The following is a 20,459-nucleotide window of genomic DNA, read 5'->3' as shown; positions in this document are numbered from 1 at the left end:
TACCTAGTGCGACCACCAAGACGCCAATTAAAAATATTTTTTTTAATTAGAGTTATATTAATAATGTTGATTTAATAGTTTTTTCATAGTATTATTATAAATAAAAAGCCATTTAAAAAACACATTTTAGAATGTTCTTTTTACCAATTAGGCTTTATCTGGAATGGACCTACTGTCTAAATTAGTTGTAGGAGTATGAATTGACGAGTGATCAACTACTTAGACCACTTAGGGTATAGAACTTGGTTTTACTTAACCTTATTTGTATCAGTGTGCTGTTTGTTCCTTGTTAAATATTGCACTTTTACATACAAAATACATCACATAAAAATACTTACATATTTGATGGTATTTGAATTCGTATCTCTCGCAGTAATAAAGGATTTGTTCCACCTTCTTGACTATGACTAACCAGTCGGCAATTTCTGGATTTCTACACTCTCAGTTTAATTAAAGTATTAAAGTATAATAAAAAGAGAGTTGCAGTAATAATAGAGTTCTTAATTATATTTTCAAAATATTTTACATAAATTGTACTAGTTTCGGATATATAAAATGTAATTTGTAACGGTTAACCAATAAGATACATAGTTACATATAATTATAAGAATGAAAAAGCTACAAAATGAACTCAATAGTAAAAAAAAAAATTAAAAATCTTAACCCAGAAATTCGACAAAATACAAAATTCAAGCAGCGGAAATGAAATATCTTAGAAGAGTAACAATGATAGGCAAGATGAGAACTGGCGCAGCCGTTAGAATTCTAGGGAGTGATAAGTCCCTTTTGAATTAATTCATTTAAATGGAATCAACTTACTTATCGAAAATAGAAATAATTTATTCATATAGGAAGACAGGTTGATATTGGGTTGTTAATAGTTCTGCAGTTTTTCCAAGGATTTTTGACCTAATACGATAATGATACGGTAACGATGGTTGAAATTTCTTACGCTGAAAATTACTTTTGTAATGTATTATGAGAGGTTTCGATAATTGTGTTTGGTAGTGATTCCCACATATGCATATAGATAATTTTTTAACACTTTCTAGCTTTGACGTTGAAAATTTACCAGGCTTAGTCGATGGTTTGCTCGGTTTGGCATTGTTGTAATAGATTTTTTTTACAATCTATCTAGATCAGAACCTAGTTTTGTCGTTGCAGCAGGAAGCTTTAAATTCTTTATTATACCCACTCCATATTTTATATAAGGCTATGAATTAATTCCACCACCTAAAAATTAGGTTCATTTGATTAGCACGCAGCTGCGGCTTGTCATAGTAGCACTAGCGTTTAGGGACTGATCATAAATACAGAAAATAATTACATTAAATTAGCAGATTTGACCCAACAAAAAACAGAGAAACATATTAAGAAATTTAGCCACCATACGCAGTTAATTAGTATTATTAATAACTCAACATTTGCATGTGTAGCTTCAAGAGTATTACCAACAATAAACCAACGGTTTTTTTGTTAAATGCCAAAGTGTAACTGAGGCACATAATCAAGTAACATCTTTTATCTTATGTTATTAAATTATTCATATCTTTAGTGTTATCACGTAGTGTAAAAGCAAAGTCTTTAAATTACTGAAGTTTATTATAGATTAATAAAGTCCATTATTGTAGACTTTCTAGAATAATTAACAGAATTAAAAATATATAAGATAATTTATGGGAGCTTATCAACAGCTGTTTTTACATAATTTGAATCTGTGTTTGTTTGAAACAAAATACCTTATTACTAAAGTAAGACTCTTACTTTAATTCTCTATATATCAAATAAAATGCTACATAATCCTCTTTAACTTTTACTGTTATAAAACAATAACGAGATACAATGACATCTTACGTAGTAATAAATATGTACAAGTAGTCAACTATTTTTTTTAAATATAAATTAACAATATCCTATTTGCTAGATTTATGACACAGGATTATACTAGCTTATATAGATACGATTTATGTATTTATATACTTGTTGGTATTACGGTTGATAAAAATATAGTAATAGAGTTATAAGTACTATTTATCATAAATCATGTTGAGCATCGATTAAGGCCATTAGCAATTTTACATATATAATTAATATATGAGGGAGTAGCATTATCATATGTTCCATGATTAGAGTTTATATACAGTATATTACTCGACGAAACTAAATGGAAAACTGTTATTTTTTTAATTAGGTTAGGTTAGTTGCATTAATAGCCAATACTAAATGTACAGTACGATATTTGCAATACATTTGTAGTAATCTAGTAGCCCCTTTTATGTTTCATATAGTAGTTTAAACTTTGAAGAAATAGGTTAAAATAATGTTTAGAATAAAAATGTATTGTTAAGATAATATGAACCAACTTTCTTGGCTCATTTATCTTCATCGATCTCTTCCAGCTGCTAGTGCGTTAGCCATTTGATGGAAGCTTTTTTTATATATATTTTAAAGTCTCCTTTTTACCAACGAGGGTTTATCTGGTCTGAACCTACTTTTAACGTGGGCTCCGAACCACGGTCCTCGTCATTAAGCCTACCAACTGGCGAGTGACTGTGACCTGGTTACTGGTGTGACTGGGATTATTTTCCTTGTAGGATTTTGCACTCTTGCCTAAGACAATCATAAATATTAAACAATCGCAAACATAAATTTACGACCATGCTCCAGCACGATTCGGACCCGCGATTATCACAACAGTAGGGGGACCGTCCTGTCGCCTTTACGACTGCGCCAACCAAGCCGGCTTGATGGTAGCTATTAGTAATTAAAAATTGTAACATACTGGGTATAATAAACGCATATATGGTACATATCCATGGTTAGTTATAAAATTTGACGTTTTTAAAGTTCGAAGAAATGCCTGATGCCTAAATTACAAATTCATTTAAATAAAACGATAATGGAACTGTTGTCCGGTAGTAGAGGTGATCGCCATGAAGACCACACAATTTTCGATGAGACTGCTCTGAATTTTTCACTTTTCGGATGTAAAAGAGGAAGAAATGACGAAAAATGAGACAAATTTAGTTTATAACTTGGCTTATATATACATAATCATATATAAATGTGTACCTAAATTTGTGAACATCTATAATTAAGTGTTTAAATAGGACTAAAGGGGGGGATTTAGCTTCCTTAGCTGGAATATAGCTCAGATATTTCTTCTCTTGATTATTAGTTGATTGGGGCTACATGGTCTGACTGAGCACGATTTCAGTTGGTCAGGTGGGATTCATATATTGCAGATATAGAAAAATAGTGGTTAGTGAGGAATAAATATTTTTAGTATTAGGTGCTTGTGTGTAATATGATGATTTTTTATTTTAAAAACGCATTTATTGTATGATAATTCATAAAATATATATTAATCGAAATATATTCCGTTTTTTCACAATTTTCCCCCTTTTTTATGGCAATACCTTATGTCTAAACCATATGCACAGCACTATTTTAAGTTCATTGATATGGTTCGGCGTTGATGCTGTCTTCTGCGTTGATGTGTAAAAAGATGCATAATAATTGTAGATTACCTTTTCATTACCAGTCAATACAGCAAAGAAAACACTTTTTTCTTTGCTTGGTAAACAATAAAGCCTCGACCTTGAAATGGTTCTAAAGGGCGTTTTTAGTCAATTTTGGATGCTCACTAACTGCTAAGCTATCCAACAATTCTTTGAGAGTTTGTGCTGCATTTTTGTCATGTCATAACATGTCATATAATTCATTACCTTCGATGATCTCAAACTCACCAGTTTTAAAACAACGAAGCCAAAATCCACTATTGATATATGAAGGAGTAGCATTATTATACGTTTTTATTGGTTTTGGCAACAGATTTCTGCGAATCAAAAATCAATATGGTAGTAATGAATGTTAAAATGCAGTATTGAACATTTCATGACTAGCATTTATATACAGCGTATTACTCGACAATACTAAATGGAAAACTGTTATTTTTTTAATTAAGTTAGGTTAGTTGCATTAATAGCCAATACTAAATGTACAGTACGATATTTTCAATACATTTTTAGTAATCTAGTAACCCATTTTATGTTTCATATAGTAGTTTAAACTTTAAAGAAATAGGTTAAAATAATGTTTAGAATAAAAGTGTATTGTAAACATATCGAAAGCGTTTACTCCAATCGCCAAGTGTATCAAAATAAAATGTGTAACCTTAAAATAATTAATTAATAAAACAATAAATTTTCCTTGTATTTGTACTACTGTTATTTACCGCTATCTCAAGTGATTTGGGGAATGATTTTAGTACTTGAGTGGTGTTCATATTTGAACACAATTGTGCAATGTCTTATCGTATTGGCTACCGCAATGAAATAATAGATTTTTAAATGTCTTATCTGTGAGTCTGTTGGAGATAAAACTTGAACATGTAATAAGCAAATAAGCAAATAGTAGCGATTAAATTAAAAAACACTTAGGCGCCAGAATACTTTTATCAGAGTTTCGTGCTTGTGTATTTTATTAAAATGGGTATGTTAGATACATTACATATTTTATATATTTTTTACATATGTAAGAATCAACATATTATATTATTTAAATTCAGTAGTAATAAGGTAATCATTAAAGAATCGTCTTTTATAAAAACTATGAATAAATTATGAGCATTATTTTGCAAATTATGCTACAAAAAGTTGTTATTTTTTCGTATTATTTATTATATCTGTTTTTTCATTTTGTCTAATTTTTACCATCTTTATAAAAATATATGTTCAGCAATTCAAAACTCATGCCATTGACCAGAACGAGTAATAAAGAAAGGAGGCAATAATTTATAATATTAAAGAGTAATGATACAAAATCGAAGCTATATTCCTAAAGAACTTAGGTAAAGATGAAGACCAATGCTTTTGAGTGAAAATCTGGGTTTCTGATAACGTATTATTGAAATTGTAATAACAGCTGTAAGTCAGAGAGACCTAAATCTAACGGGTAGAATAGATATTACTACAGTTTTTATTTTAATATTTCGACGCATTTAGATATCTCCAAACATCTCTTTCAGATTCATAATATGAATAGAAGGAAGCCTAAGCAGTAATAACAAACTAAATTATTCTAGAGACACTGTCATTGTATAGAAGTAATTGCAAAATGGTACTGTATAACCAATTGTAATAGGTTTTTTTGTGTAAATTTTGTTGGGGTTGATTTGAACTAGATTTTAGATTTTCTAAGCAAACCAAACATCAATCAAATGTTGTAGGTAATAACCAGATTTATATAGTTTTGTACGCCTGAAGTAAAGGAGAATTTTGTTGAGATTAATTGTAAATTTGTCTTAGATTTCCTAGATATAATATAAAAAGCACCAATTAAATTCTAGAATAACTGTTATATTCTTAGGGATTCATATCGCAGGATTAATAACACGTTATAAATAATAAAGTATATACTTGGAGTGAGTTGAATATTGGAGTATAGTCCTATTGTTGATAAGTGAAAAGATTTTTGACAAGCAGTTCCCAAGATTTAGTCGTCTTCTTGAGTTGTATTCTACGAGAATATGCTTAGCAGTTGGCCCTTCTAGGCATTCTTTGCAAACAGGTGGTAGTTCACTAGTAGAAGATAGTCATGTGTAAACTTTCAGTTTCCCAATCTGAGGCGGCTAATGAAGGCTTTTTTTGAGGATATCTGGTTTATAGTTATTTTTAATATCCTACAACATGTTTCAATCTAGCTGACCCGGTTCAGTTGGTCTATTTTTTTAAAGAGTGTGGTTAGATGGGTGTCTAGATATTAACTCCACATGAAAAGGAAGGAGGAGTCAGTCCAAAGGCGATCAAGACTCTACTGGTTAACAAATGTCTTTAGATTTTCTATGATGGATAAGCCTAAAGGATAATTGGGGTATATGGACTAAATGGTCTGTGGTGACGTCATTGGGTTTGTTGAGATTACAAAAGGGTTCAAAGAATAAAATTAATCGCTCAGTTTATATCGAAAAACTTTGTCGTTAGGGCTTTTGTTGTTATTGGTAAAGAGGTGAATGTTGCAAATAATATTATATTAATGACAAACATGTATATATCATGGCAATACGGCAGCTAGTTTACCTAAATATCATACTTCACCAAACATAGAAAAGTGAAGCAAATAAAAAAAATAATTTAAGAATATATGCACATAAGCTATTTCTTTGTCAAATTATTGTTTCTAATGAATATTTGAAATATAATACAGTAATATAATAAAAATATAAAATAAAGTAATATAATAAAAATATAAAATAAAGTAAAATAATAAAATAATATTTAAAGAATAATAAAAAATTGAGAAAATGGCGAATATTTTAGGTCAAAGCTCGTAAAAATAAATGAAACCACCTACTAAATCTGAACGCTTTTTTTAGCAGAAAAAGTCAACTTAATCTAAAAGTTTTTAGTTATTTAGAAAGATTAGTTAAACAGTTTTTGATTTAGTAATTGATTCTTCATTCGATAAATATCTTCAAATTGTTTTAAATTTTGCCCTAAATATGTTCAACTTCGCTTTGAATATCTTAAAGATGATAATATTTTTTCCTTACTTTAACAGCCGACCATATATTCTTTTATTTAGAGTTTTAGGTAAATTAATTTAGATTAATTCAGTTGAAAATTTAAATTATTTGGCATAATTTTATCATAATTGCAATTAAGTTACTTTATCTAAATTAAACGTGTTATATTATAGTTACTGATTGTATTTTTATAACTATTTTTTAATTTTATAAACAAACACTACAAGTCAATTTTATTTGATTATACTTTTTGTCGAAATATTAAAATACTTAAATCTTCCACTTTTAAGTTAAATAAAGTTAAATAAAGTTAAATAAAGTTAAATAAAGGTAAATAAAGTTAAATAAAGTTAAATAAAGTTAAATAAAGTTAAATAAAGTTAAATAAAGTTAAATAAAGTTAAATAAAGTTAAATAAAGTTAAATAGAGTTAAATACAGTTAAATAAAGTTAAAAAAAAGTTAAATAAAGTTAAATAAAGTTAAATAAAGTTAAATAAAGCTAAGTAAAGTTAAATAAAGTTAAATAAAGTTAAACAAAGTTAAATATAGTTAACTACAATTAAATAAATCTAAATAAAGTTCAAGTTTTGTTAAGTACTTAACTGCTCTTTTAAGTAATATTCTACTACGAGTATATTGTGTTTATCGTATATCGTTCAACATTTCACATATAGTTTTTTTGTAAGTTATGGTCAATTCAGTCAGCTCTAATTGAAGAACCTTTGAAAAACTTGGATAAATAATCGAATTTCATCTAATGAGATAAATTTCTACTGAGCTTTTTTAAAATTTATTTCAAGGTTGAACAAAGGTGCTGGTTTTAGGAAAAAAATATCTCCGCATGCTGATAAAATGTAACAGAAGCGTTGTTACAATTGAAAACGTACATTCCACTGAGATAAAAGCGTATTGGATGGAAAGAAGTCGGGGATATAATCAAGGGATTAATTCATGGCCTTGTAAAACAAAATATTCTTCTTTATGCCTAAACTTCTGGTAATATAATTGATGGTCCTGATAGTCTTTGCTTCGAAGACGTTTTACATTTGTAGTTTAATATTCAAAACCTTTAATATACTCTATATTTTATTTTAATGGCTACTTTTTGGAACGATTGTATAGATAAACAATATCAAAAATTAAATAAATAATAAATATAATAATTCAAAAATTAAATAAAAATTAAATATTAATATAAATGAAACTCACACTGCCTTTCCAATTATATATCAATGTAAACGAAACTCTTAATTCTAAACGTTTCACTTATTATATTTCAGACAGATGTAAACACAATGTTTTTTTCCGAAGAATTGTTTTAGTTGCGCTATATAACATATAAAATAATAAGAATATAAAGAAAGGAATATAAAATCTTATTTAGGCTGATAACAACCAAAGTTGGGCTTGGGATGGTATTTGCAGTTGCTGGAGACATCAACTCAAATTATATAGCGATGTCCAAAAATTCAATTAGTATATCTATCAATTAGTAATATATCTTATCTATATTTTGCCGAGTTATTTTCAGATTCACCCTTAGAGAAAAAGTAAGTAATTGAATAGTAATAATAAGTAAATGATACAATCAAGACATTCCTTTTTATTCACTGTTTTGTCTTACTTAGTCTTCTAGCACACTAAGCAGTTTTCACAGCGTCCGCACTTTCCGAATTTAAAAGACAGAATAAAAGAAAGAATTTTTTAAGACATTAAATTAAAATTTAAATAACAGCTATCTTGGAAATCTGTGTTAAAGTTCATTGAATTAGAACTAGATATCCAGTGTTGGTTATAATCGACAATTACTGACAGTAATTGTTAGCACTTTACTTGGGAAGTAAATGTATATTTATTAGCTTACTATTAACTCACCGCTAACCTTATTTGCTATCAGAACCAAACTCACCTTGACACCCAAAACCGATCCATTTAAAATATTAAAATAGTAGACCAATTAGTCTCAAGAATATATAAATGAATGAAAAACAAGAACATCCCATTTTGATTCGACTCGATTCACTTTTTTCGACATTTAAAACGTCAATTTTTCGCCTTATAACTGAAATATTGTGACTTCCAAAATTCTCTCAGATATCATCAAAGAGTGACTCGAACTTCTTATATATTGTAGTAAGGATAATTGACCTACAGTAAGATTCAGGAATTAAGTATCAACGTGCAGAAGGGATGCCTACAGACGAGATTAAAGGGAAAACCGATTACAAATGTTGATGAATGGTTGTTTTTCTTGTAGGATTCGAAAGGAATATTGGACGCATATTCCAATATTCCGCATATTGGACTCAGTACATTATTATATTTTTAGATTTAAGTCATTCCAAAACGTTTTAGTTAAATAACCTGGTCATTAATAGATACATTTATTAGATTTAATTTAAAAAATTCTACACTTTTTAATACGATAATGATGCTGTTAAATTAATTCATCTTAAAAACAATTATTAGATAAACTAATGATGGTAATATATTAATTTATTACTTTTTATTTTTTTATTCTTTATCTTTATTCTTTATTTTATTTTATTTCTTTATTCTTTATTTTATTTCTTTATTTTATTTATTATTTATATATTATTTCTATTTTTAGTTATTTCCTTTTATCTTATAGTACAGATTGTATAACTTTTAAATTGTACCAGTTCAATGCATCAAGTGAGAATTTCAACAAAAATAAACAGATTTATTTATATATTATTTTTGTCCAAAAAATTATTCTTTTAATGGTAAAGATATGCATTGAGCAACTTAAGATATTCATACTGTATAAACAATTATGGTTTATGTATTTACTGTTTAGTTAACTAATAGATAATATATTACTTTACAATTGTTATTAACCTAAAAAGGTTTTGAAGTAACGTACTGCCTGCTATTAGTTGGTAGTAATATATTTTCTAACAGAATAATATTTTCTCATCGACACGTTACACACATTTTAACATTAAGTTTCAGTTGGTATTCTGAGTGACCTCCAACACTTAATTAATATGGCATTTTTAATTATAATTAAACATTAAGAATGAAAAATTTTTGTCTCACTGTAAATATTGAATTGCAGAAGTATAAATTAAAATACAATGTATTAGGTTTGGCATTTAGTATTAAAGCATCTGGATGGATCGTTTGCTCTTGAACTTTATTCTTGTGTTAGGCATAAGTTAGGCTCGTTAAACAATAGATGGCTCTACAGAAAATGAGCTAAAGAGAAGTAAATCATCGTACTCTTGAGAAATATTAAGGGGAACACGATCTATTTCAAATTAGCTGGCTGGATTGGTTTCAACAATTGAAAAATGGAAATGGAGCAAATATGTTTCATCGTATTTTAATTTTTGGAAAGTAATAATGACATAATATAATAAAAGTAATTGTTTTTCCTTATTTTATTCCAACGTTTGATAATGAATATTTTTTCAACCGTGCCGTACGTGCCGGTAAGTATTCCTTCTCAGACTTTCTTTGGAGAGATAATTATTGGGTTCTATTCTGTTTAAAGGGACAGTTCAATTTTGAATGGTATAAGATTATTTTTAATAGTTGACTGAAACAGTAAATATTAAAAATTAGTTAATCGGAGTCGATAGTTGTTTTCAGTTGATAACTTTCAGCGCTAAAAATAAAGGAACTCGCTTGAATCTGTTGACAAAGAAGAACCTTGTGAACTAAAAACTAAACGAAACTTTTATTAGCAATAGAAATAGAAGGGTTTGAAGAGAGTCAGTGCTAAGCAATAATTACCTTTACATTGTTTCTCAACATGCGGTTGTATATACTGTCTCAACATTATGAGAAAGAAGATGAAGAGAATATTGAGAATATTTGAATTTGAGTAATAATTTAGCTTCAATTCACGAGGTTTGCTTGCAGAAAAAGTTGTTTTACGCTGTATTGTTTGAAGTGTTACAACAATTCATAAAAAATAGCTGTATATCTAGCCTGGCATACCACCCAATAGTAATATTGACAGTCTGTATTTGGTTGAAATGAAATTATAATGTGTTAGGTTCTTCTTGTATTCTAATTATTTTTTCACCTTTAAACGGCACTTATTGAGAATTATTTGTACAATGTATATCAACTAAAATATGCTCCATCATTTTCTATAATTTTTCCCGTCTACCTGATAACATTTGTACCTTAGGTTGACAGTAATCCAATTATAGATCTCTTTTCGAACTTGTTCAGTATTTCAAAATCTTGTGCCAATGATTCCATGCTGCTTTGCCTCCTTGCATGTAAATACCTGGAAAGAGTTAATTCATAAATTGTTAAATAGTCTGAAAGTTTTTTCAAAGTTTATGCTGAGATTTCATCTAATCAGTCTTTCACTCTCCTCCAGGCTGAAAAGGTGTTTTGTCACTAACATGAAAGGCACCACTTTGAAACTGTTTAAATCAAAACTGACAAATAAGATATGACAGAGCAGCATTAGCATAATGCTTTCTGGGTTTTAACGGAGGATTTATTCAACTGAATAATATAATAATACTTACTGGAAAACTGTTATTTTATATAGAGAAATGTCAAAAGCATCGAATTTAACAGTTATTTTAGGTTGTTTAATTGGTGTATATTTCCCATTTTCACTAATAGACATCGCGGATTAAAGTATATGCGAGCATTTACTACTATTTAATGTTCATTAATTTAAAACAAGCATTACTCGGCCATTTGAATTACTTGAAAGGAATTGGTTCTCAGTTTAATTTTTCTTTCTATTGATTGATAAAAAAGGCTTTTCTCCAATATTGCATGGTTGAAACGTAAGATGAATTTAACGCAATTTAATTTAAAGTTTAAATATTGTAAAAAAAATATACAATTTGACGCTCTATGTTTTGTGTGCTTAAGATATATCAGTAAAAAGCACAGTCGAGATAGAGTAATGGAAATACTTGGGTTTAACATTATGACCCACACGAAGACAAGAGGATAAAAAGAGGTGTGAATTAGTGTACAAAATATCGACCAAAAAAGTATGAGGGAGATTTAATAAGCCCGGGACTTTTCGAATGAAAAATCAACGTCATCTTCTTTTAACCCAAGTGAGCGCTATTCCGTTTCTCTTTTATTTCTTTGACATAATAGGATTTTTAAAAGCCGTCATCTCTTACCGCCCAGCGATTTCTTCAGGTGTTGAAATCATAATGGTCGCTGGATGGGTAATAGTGCGTAGCCCAATTTATCAGTTGAGGGCAACTCTGATTTAAAGTGATTGCGCGAAAAATTCGAAAAGACACTAATTTATCAAACTGTTGACGCACTAGCTTTAGCTTATAGAAATCAATATGCAACAAATAATTTTGCATCTGCATTAACTCAGCAGCTTTTCTTTAAGAACACTCATTTTTAGTCCAATTAAATGTATTGAAGTTGAAGAATGTTGTGATAAAAACAGTAAATTTTACAATTAGAAATTTTTATTTAATTTTTATTTCTGAAAATTGAAAGTATTTCATCACAACTGAGAGTGAGTTGAGTTTGGAAAATTGGACTTGACGAAAAGTATGATTAAAGTTTTAAGCATCACGTTTATGGTTGGAGTTGAAAGTTGAAACTAAGAGACGCCGAATGAAATTATTTTATTAGTTTGAGATATCTTGTTTCTTCAGACTAAGGGAGAGTGAACAGAATATGTGATTGGTGGGCTCTGCGCATGCGTAACACGATAATCTACATCTGGTTATTTTTACTATTTGCCAATTATTAAAAATTTGATGGATTTCAGAAAAAAATAACAAAATGTACAAAGAAATGGTTATTTTACTAATGGGATATATGAACAAATTACAGCGAAGCATGAATACATATTAATCCCAGTATGTATCGGTTTTATTTATTATTGCTATAAAATCCATTCGAAAAAGTAACTAAAATTATAAAATTATAAAATATTTTTTTTATATATATTCTAGATGTTACAATCTTAAGTTGGTATATCAAATAGTTATCCAGGATTGTTTGGTACGGTATGTATCATGATTCCAGATGAAAAAGAATTTTACAAGAGAATCCCTAATATTTAAAGAACATTAAGGCCGTGAAAAAGCCAAATGCAAAGGAAATACATCAATACTATACGAATATACATAATTGAATATACCAATTGGGTTTTGTTTCTTCAAAACTTATTTATATTACTTTAAGGTACTTAGTGAAGAATAGAGGTATATTAGTAACTTTGAGCTGATCTTATTGTCGGATTTTATTTATTTTATTTAAGTGCCTATGTGCTCAACTAGCTGCTCATATATTACATCTTATTCACTTTCCTGTAGTATTGCTTCTTCATGTTGATAATTATAGAGTATTTAACTGAATAATTTTACTTATATACTTTTATTTAAAAAATATTTAAGTAAAATGTTTGCCTGTATTTAATGAGTACTGTAGTTTATTATGAGATTAACAGATCGAACGAAATTATGAAATTTGATTGATTGAAATATTTGAGAACATTATTAACAGTTCCTATTAATGCAAATTAAGCTTTACAACAGATTTTATAATACGAGAACGTTTTTATTTATTATAAAATTAAGTTTATTTCAATTAGTATTTTATTTTCACTTCATTCATTAATGTCATGACGTGAATAACTGATGTTTAGTTAACTTTGTAGGATGTGTAAATCTAATGAGTATTGTAAATTATATTGTAGTAGATAAGATAAACATTACTTTAAATTGTCATTAATCTGCTTAATTTCACCTAAGCTTATTTTAATCATGTAAAGAATCAACCGAATTAAGCCAAATTAAGTGCTTAGAATTTTTATCGTTCTTTAATTGCTTAAACAGTTTAAAAATTGCATTTGTTTATATTGGTGCTCGCGTTAGTAGATTAGCCAACCTGTATTTACGTTATCTCTGTTCAAATAAACCTGTAATATATAGTAAACTCGTGATTTTTACAACGCTTTTCGGTTTTGAGTAAAACATTTGAAATTTTATCGTTAAGAATTCACACTCATCATCGATCGCATATCACCTTTGCCTCGTTGATTTGGAAAACTGGAAAAAAAAAACAAACGTACGAAACAATTGCACCTCGATATTCCTCGCGACCGATAGTCAAGTCGGCCGTGCACGGGTAATCTGGGGCCGCCTATAATAACTGTTTTTCGCCATTCGCGATTCATTCATTCACTTGTTTTCTTCTGCACCTCAACGATCGCCGAAAAATCCGGTCGCCCGTGGCTCGAGACAATTTATTTGACAAATTGCCATCAAACGATTCGCCTCCAGAGCACACTCTGTTTTTTGCTAGTTTGCCTTTTTTTGGAACTGCGTTCCATTTCTCGGCGGTTTCAACTGTTAATTTTTTTGTTGTTGTTATTTTCGGCTACGGTCACTCGATTCGCTTGTTGTTGGAACGCGCTTCTATATGAAAATGGTTGAATTGAAGGGTGAGTAAATTCTCATAAAAATTAATTTCCATTTAAAATGTTTTCATATATTTTTTGAGCCTTAATTTTAAAAATATTTGTTAATATTATATGTATGTTTTCCTCTTAAGCTGGCATTTTAAATAAATAATCATAATTTAAATTAATACAATATAATAATACTATGAATCCCGTGTATCAAATATTCTGACGTTTGAAATTTTTAAAATTTTAGATAAGATAATATTTTATTTATCTTGGATAATTTGCTACTATGCCTGTTAATATTATTTAAAAAATATATGTTTCAAAGACGTTCATTGCACTGGACCAACTGGCAATACTGCATTCTAAAAGAAGAAATACTTATTATACTCTTATTATATTCTTCGTTCTGTAATCAGTTACTGATGGCAGTGGAGTGACCTTTAGTCCTTGGAAGGACTGGATTTTCAACTTCTTGATTTGATAGTACAATGGCCTCATTACTAAATTCTTTTACACACACACATATATATGTATATATTAAATATAAAATTACCAAAAAAATTATAAACAAAATAAAATATTCCCTTAAACATACATTTGTTCCAAAATTATTTATAAAATAAGTTATATAATTTTTATGTGAATACTTAGAATAGAATATAGGAAAATAGAGATCTAAACCTTAATGAGGCATTATTTACTAATAATAATTATTGCACCACAAATTATTATTAACTGTGATTTTTCAACGTCATTAAAGTGGTCTTATTATTATTTTAACACTCTTCATGAATATTCATATTTACGTTATTATTTTATTCATATTTACGTTATTAAGTTTGATCTAGCTTTTAAAAGGTTGATTTTATTCTCCATCTATATGTCTATTTCTCTATTTCTATTTTAAGTCGCATATAAAACATTAATTTTGGTTGTTTCTTTGAATAGAATAACGTAGCCCTTCCAACAAAATGTTACCATATTTATTAATACGAAACTTTGGGGTTTCTGTTAAGTAATATATTACAAACTATTATGTTATATAATTTTTGATAATAATGAGGAACAGTTCAATCTAAGAATTAGTTACTTTGTAACATTTGAGCAATATTTAAGCACTCTACCAATATTTACCAGAACAACCGACTTTAAGTGGTTTTTCTTAACTTTTGCTTTAAACGCGCTTCAATTACAACTATTGTTGGTCCATCCAGTAAATTAATGCTGAAATCGATGTAATTTTATATATATATTACTGTTGTTTTATATGCTACTCGAAGCAAGGCACATTGTTATGATTGTTTTGATTTATAATGCTAGGAGGGTAAAACTAGTTTAGCATAATCCCGAAATATAAATGGTAATCTGCTGGGGCATTCCTTTGCTATTTATAACTGAATTATTATACAAAACATTATATTTAACAATTTAAATGGTATTTCGATTGTTTAAATATAAAAGCAGTGAAACATATACGTTATTAAGATAAACATTATGCATACATTGTTTCTATGCAATAATTTTAATTAATCTATTCAATAATTAAGCTTAATTATTTTGTGTGAATAGAAACATCAAAAAATTGTAATCAAACAATGTGCTATTGAATTTGGTTGTTGAATTAATTATTATTTATTGTGTGAATTTATAATATATATACATTATACTAAATTATATAAGTTAAACGTTCTGCTTTGCTGCAGCATAACTTGATCGATAAAAATCAGGAAATAAACATGATATTGTATGCATATTAAGTTTTTTGTCGGTGATAATCGTCTCCATAAGTACTAAATCGTCTGAATTTATCTGTTTGCCTTTTGAATTGTATTTTTGTTTGCACTTGGACTGGAGGACTCGCTGGGTGTTCGTCGTTGTTATATAAACGTTTCAATATAAAATTCAACAATGAAAATCAGGAAAAGGTCACGCTGGTTTAAACAACAGAAATATACGTGTTATGATTCGGTATTCGCGAATAAAGGTCGCACTTCGGTCATGATTGAGATGTTCACGTTTTTTGGTTGGAAAATTTGATTTTTTAATGCTGTTTTTTTAAATGCTGTAAACAGTATTTTAAATATCTATTGTGTTTGAGGATCCTGATGATGTTTTAAATTATTTTTTTGGTGTTGGGTTGGTAGAGAAGGAATTTCGGTTTTATGTAAACTCCTTTTCGATTCGTGTCTAGATTTTTTTCCTGATATTCATTATTTTGATCGTTAAATACTAGCAGGATTTGTTTCTAAAATGTCAATGATATGTGGGTCTTATTTATTTTCTTTATCCATCTTGGGGATTAATAATGCTTGTTTAAATGTGTGAATCGTACGTGTATTGCTTTTTATATTTTTAGCTTTAAAATGAAAACGAATATTAATGAACATCCCAATTAAAGTAATTCAAAAACATGTATTTTCAACGCATCAACTGTTTCTGTGAGAGTGGAAAATTGTTGACTACGTAATTTGGTTTTAATTGGCATTAGCATCGAAACACTCGATAGTTACAAAATAGTCGAACTAGTCGATATTAAAAAAAAATTGCGACTGAAAATAATAATTACTATTTCAGTAATACGCAGGGTTCATCTGTTTTTCTATTTGTGGTAGTTTTGAGAGAGTAAAGGACGGAGATCATTGTTTCATTCTCTGTATCGTACAGATCAGTTCATTTTAAAAAATTTTAAATTGGCAAGTTGGCGGTATGAAAAAATGAATGGTATGATCATCCTAAATATATTTAATGGTATTTTAAAATTCTGAAAGTAACATTGACATAATATATTTAAAGTAATCCAACATCGTCTTACTACTGTATGTGCTTACCTTGGGAAAGACAAAGAAAGAGATATCAACTATTTATCCATCGCATTTTTTTTAAATACAATAATAATTTCATTTATTGTTAACAAGGAATATTTTGAGATTAAAATCAATACAAATAGACCCAGTAGGGACCAAGATAACATAAATGCATGCAAAGTAATTTTTTAAAATCAAAATGTTGTTCTCTTTACCTCAATAAATAATTCTGAAAAATAAAGTTCCAAAATGCTGCAATATTAATGTACAATATTAATGTGTGAATAAGCATTGTTATTTACAATCATACTAGAAACAGAACATAAAACCAAATATATTACATATAAATCTAGGTAAGCATAAACTTAGCAGATTATTTTCAAGGTCGCGGTTGGGATGGTAAAGCCAGAACTTTAAAAATCATTCGAATGGTACTAGTAGGTCTGAAAATAGTAACTGAATGTAGTTGACTGAAATAGTCGATATAATAAAGTAATAAAGTCAGTCGGATCGAAAATAGCGACGGAAACAGTCGATTGTAAAAATCGTCAATTATTAAACAGTCGATAGTTCCCAACGCTAGTTTTAATGAACGGGTATAAAAAGGTCATTGGATGCCTAATCAGAACAGGATGAGGGATAAGTCATTAATTCGCTATTTTTACCGATCAAAATGACATTACTTCGATGCCATTCAGCTAAATTCCTGCATTGTCGTGAAGGAGAATGATTCGGCTTTTCTTTAACTTTTTACGATACGAACAATGTTGAAAATTTGATATGATATTTCTACTTCTCAACCAGTACGCAGTTGTTGATGTTGCAGGACTTTGAATATTTTTCGCAACGTCTGACTATATTTTTGGTGATATACTACTAATCCATGTCTTGTTTGAACCGAATGGCGTTGATATTTGCAGCATCAGGTTACCGTAACGTCATTTGTCAACAATTTGATCTTATTTTTATATATTGATTTATTTAAGCCGTATAATTTTTTAATGTGGTTGTTTGAAGACATATGTATTCAAATATAGTAAGCCCCTTATGTAAAAAAGGTTTTCAATTCGGGAATTGATTAATTTCTTAAGATAATATGGTCCAAATGTAATCTTGTTTCATAAACGCCTTCGTCAATAAAGCAATGGCTTTTATGGTCATTTTGGTGAGTTTGTGATATTTGATTATGATTGAAATCAGCTTTATTCGAAAACAAGATTGATAAACATTGAAAAAGCACTGAAACGCTTGGTTTACGAAATCAAGTATCTATTAATTGGGTGTAGCAACTGGCTACCAACTGTAGATACTTATATAATTGATGATGATCTATACACATTTGAACGGGCGTGTTTCATAACATAAGAAATTCTGCCCTTTCTAATATTTGGATTTGTTTCTCCAAACTTTTTAACACTTTTTAGAATGAGATTTTGGCTATTCATTTCATTGACAAAACACTGGAATATTAAATGTGAAATTGCTGTTATTATAAAACTGTTGTTGCTTTCGAGAAATGCTACATATCCATTGGTTCATTAGAGCAAGGCTACTGGTTGATATCCACCCCTTCTTTGGATTCGTTCACCCGGGAAGGCAAAGAAATATAAATTTTATTTTGAGATACTTCGTTTATCATAAAAAACTATTGAAGCCTGCACTGACAATTCATATAGTAGCTTTTCAATGTTAACGTTGGTCTTTAATTTGGGACATTATTCGCCGATAATTAGGATATTTATTCTGTACCATCAATCATCAACATTCGTCTATACAATGTTTCTTGAACTTCACCTTATGCTTGACCTCTTAAATTATTTATTGCTTTGGCCAATACACCCATAACCTCCACAATTATCATATTTTCTCATTACCAAACTAAAACAGTATACTTTTTTTGAATTTTGATATCACCTGAAAGATAGCTGAGATAAGAGAAATTAAATTAAAATAATTGAGTTATTTTTATATGAAGAGAGGATAAACAAAAGATTTTAATAAACACGATTTTTGCCGTCGAATATTTCTGTTCTGATGGGAAAATATACTATGATAAAGAATTTTCAATTTCATGAATATGTTGAAGATTGGGCTGGAAGAAACAGGGTAGAATATTTTAAGAATTTTATGCTGTCAATATTGCTCGTTAATGTTCGGCATTTGGATTAGAAAAAGCTTTAATCGGGAGTTGTCAGATGAATTTTATGATTATTGTTGCATTTTATTATTCTATAACAATATTGTAACTAATGTTACTAGTGTTACTGTGTAAAAATTATGTATTAGTCCATATGTGTCCAAAGATAATATAACATATTGAACTAGTACTTATATTTATACAATATTGTTTATATGTTTGTTAATTGATCCAGACAATTAAAATTTCCAAATATTCCCAGTAAATTCTTTTTTCTTTGCACTCAAGGTCATGTGGAACCATTAAAGTAGTTGATGCATGTGCACACTTTTCATTCGCCTTTATTATCATATTAAACTTATTCTTTACTAAACAAGACCTCTCCAATTTTGAAGTTTAAAATGAATATGAAGTATATCAGATAATAGAACAATTTCTGGATTGAATTTGCTAATTAGCAGATGACAATAACAAGGAAAATGATATGTATACAAGATTGATCGAAAGTTCACGGAGTACCAACTAAAACTTCAAAGCCATTTTAAAATTCTTCTTCATATAAAACCAATCACACATTTTATTATGTGTGTTTTGTGTCAACAAAACATATTCAAGTACTTTTTCAAAGGATTCAAATGATTTTGTGCATCATTTTGTCAGTATCTATATCTGATATAGACCCATGACCCATATCTCTGTTTGGTGTTCATTAGTTTCCTAAGACGCATAGGAAATTTTGTACTTAAATTACTTTCAGTTGGTAAAACAATAAACTTCGATTATTATTCCGGTAAATTTCAGAAGTGGATGTAAAAATGTTTCATTTAGATATCGCACTCGATCACAGAGTTCAAAAAACCACCATTGAGATCATTGAATTTAACTATACATTTTTTCATCATCCTCGTATTTGTGACTCTATTTACACCTCAATAATATATAGTGGAACATAATCTTCATGCAAAGAAGATGTAATAGTTGGATAAATTGGATCCTTTGAATAACTCCTTCGAAATTGGTTGAGATTACATTGAAAAATAAATTCATTAATTCTACGAACTTATTAATAAAACCTGGTACATTGACGATTGTTGATAAATATTTCTTGCTGTTCATTTTTCTTTTTCTGCAGCCGCCTTTAATGTAACACTATTCTCGTTTGCACATACTATTACTTAATTAGCTATGAGATAATTGATAATATATTTATTATTATTCTTTTTTGTTTTATTTATTTTTATTTAATAGATAAAGGTACTAGGATGTCATTTATTAGCATATTGCTAATTTATTGTCGATCTCTTTGATGGATTTCCCACAGATAATATCTTAAACTAATATACCAATATACTCTAGAGCATATTATTGTTTTATTTTTAATTGGAGAGAATGTAAGCACGCAATGAATTAACAATTCTCTAGAAAACGATTGTTTTCGTTGTAAATTTATTGACGTTAACATGTCGTAAATCGTTTTCACTGCAATCGGCTCAAGTCCAGATGTAGATATCACCATTATTACTGTACCACGGGCCGTGACAATGAAATTGTATGTTATTATGAGGAAATACGTTTAGAAAAAAACCACACG

The 20,459-nt window shown here is 28.7% G+C and overlaps 1 protein-coding gene across 2 annotated transcripts in view; it reads left to right on the top strand.

Annotated features, from left to right (window-relative positions):
• Nucleotides 1-4,451: 4,451 nt before the first annotated feature.
• Nucleotides 4,452-20,459, top strand: part of Drip (aquaporin homolog protein drip) — a 61,253-nt gene continuing 45,245 nt past the window's right edge. Inside the window, exon 1 of one of the 2 annotated variants that reach the window (XM_076402321.1) lies at nt 4,452-4,494. In XM_076402321.1, coding sequence (XP_076258436.1) covers nt 4,491-4,494 — 4 coding nt within the window. In that variant the 5' untranslated portion in view covers nt 4,452-4,490. Of the gene's footprint in view, nt 4,495-13,669; nt 13,961-20,459 lie in introns of those variants that run through there. The other variant, XM_076402320.1, reaches the window with a different exon arrangement.

This window comes from Rhynchophorus ferrugineus, unplaced genomic scaffold (assembly GCF_030347505.1).
Source record: "Rhynchophorus ferrugineus isolate W39M unplaced genomic scaffold, kcgeb_rfMv2 rfM4, whole genome shotgun sequence".
NCBI classification, from domain to species: domain Eukaryota; kingdom Metazoa; phylum Arthropoda; class Insecta; order Coleoptera; family Curculionidae; genus Rhynchophorus; species Rhynchophorus ferrugineus.
This window is presented reverse-complemented; position numbering and strand designations above follow the sequence as displayed.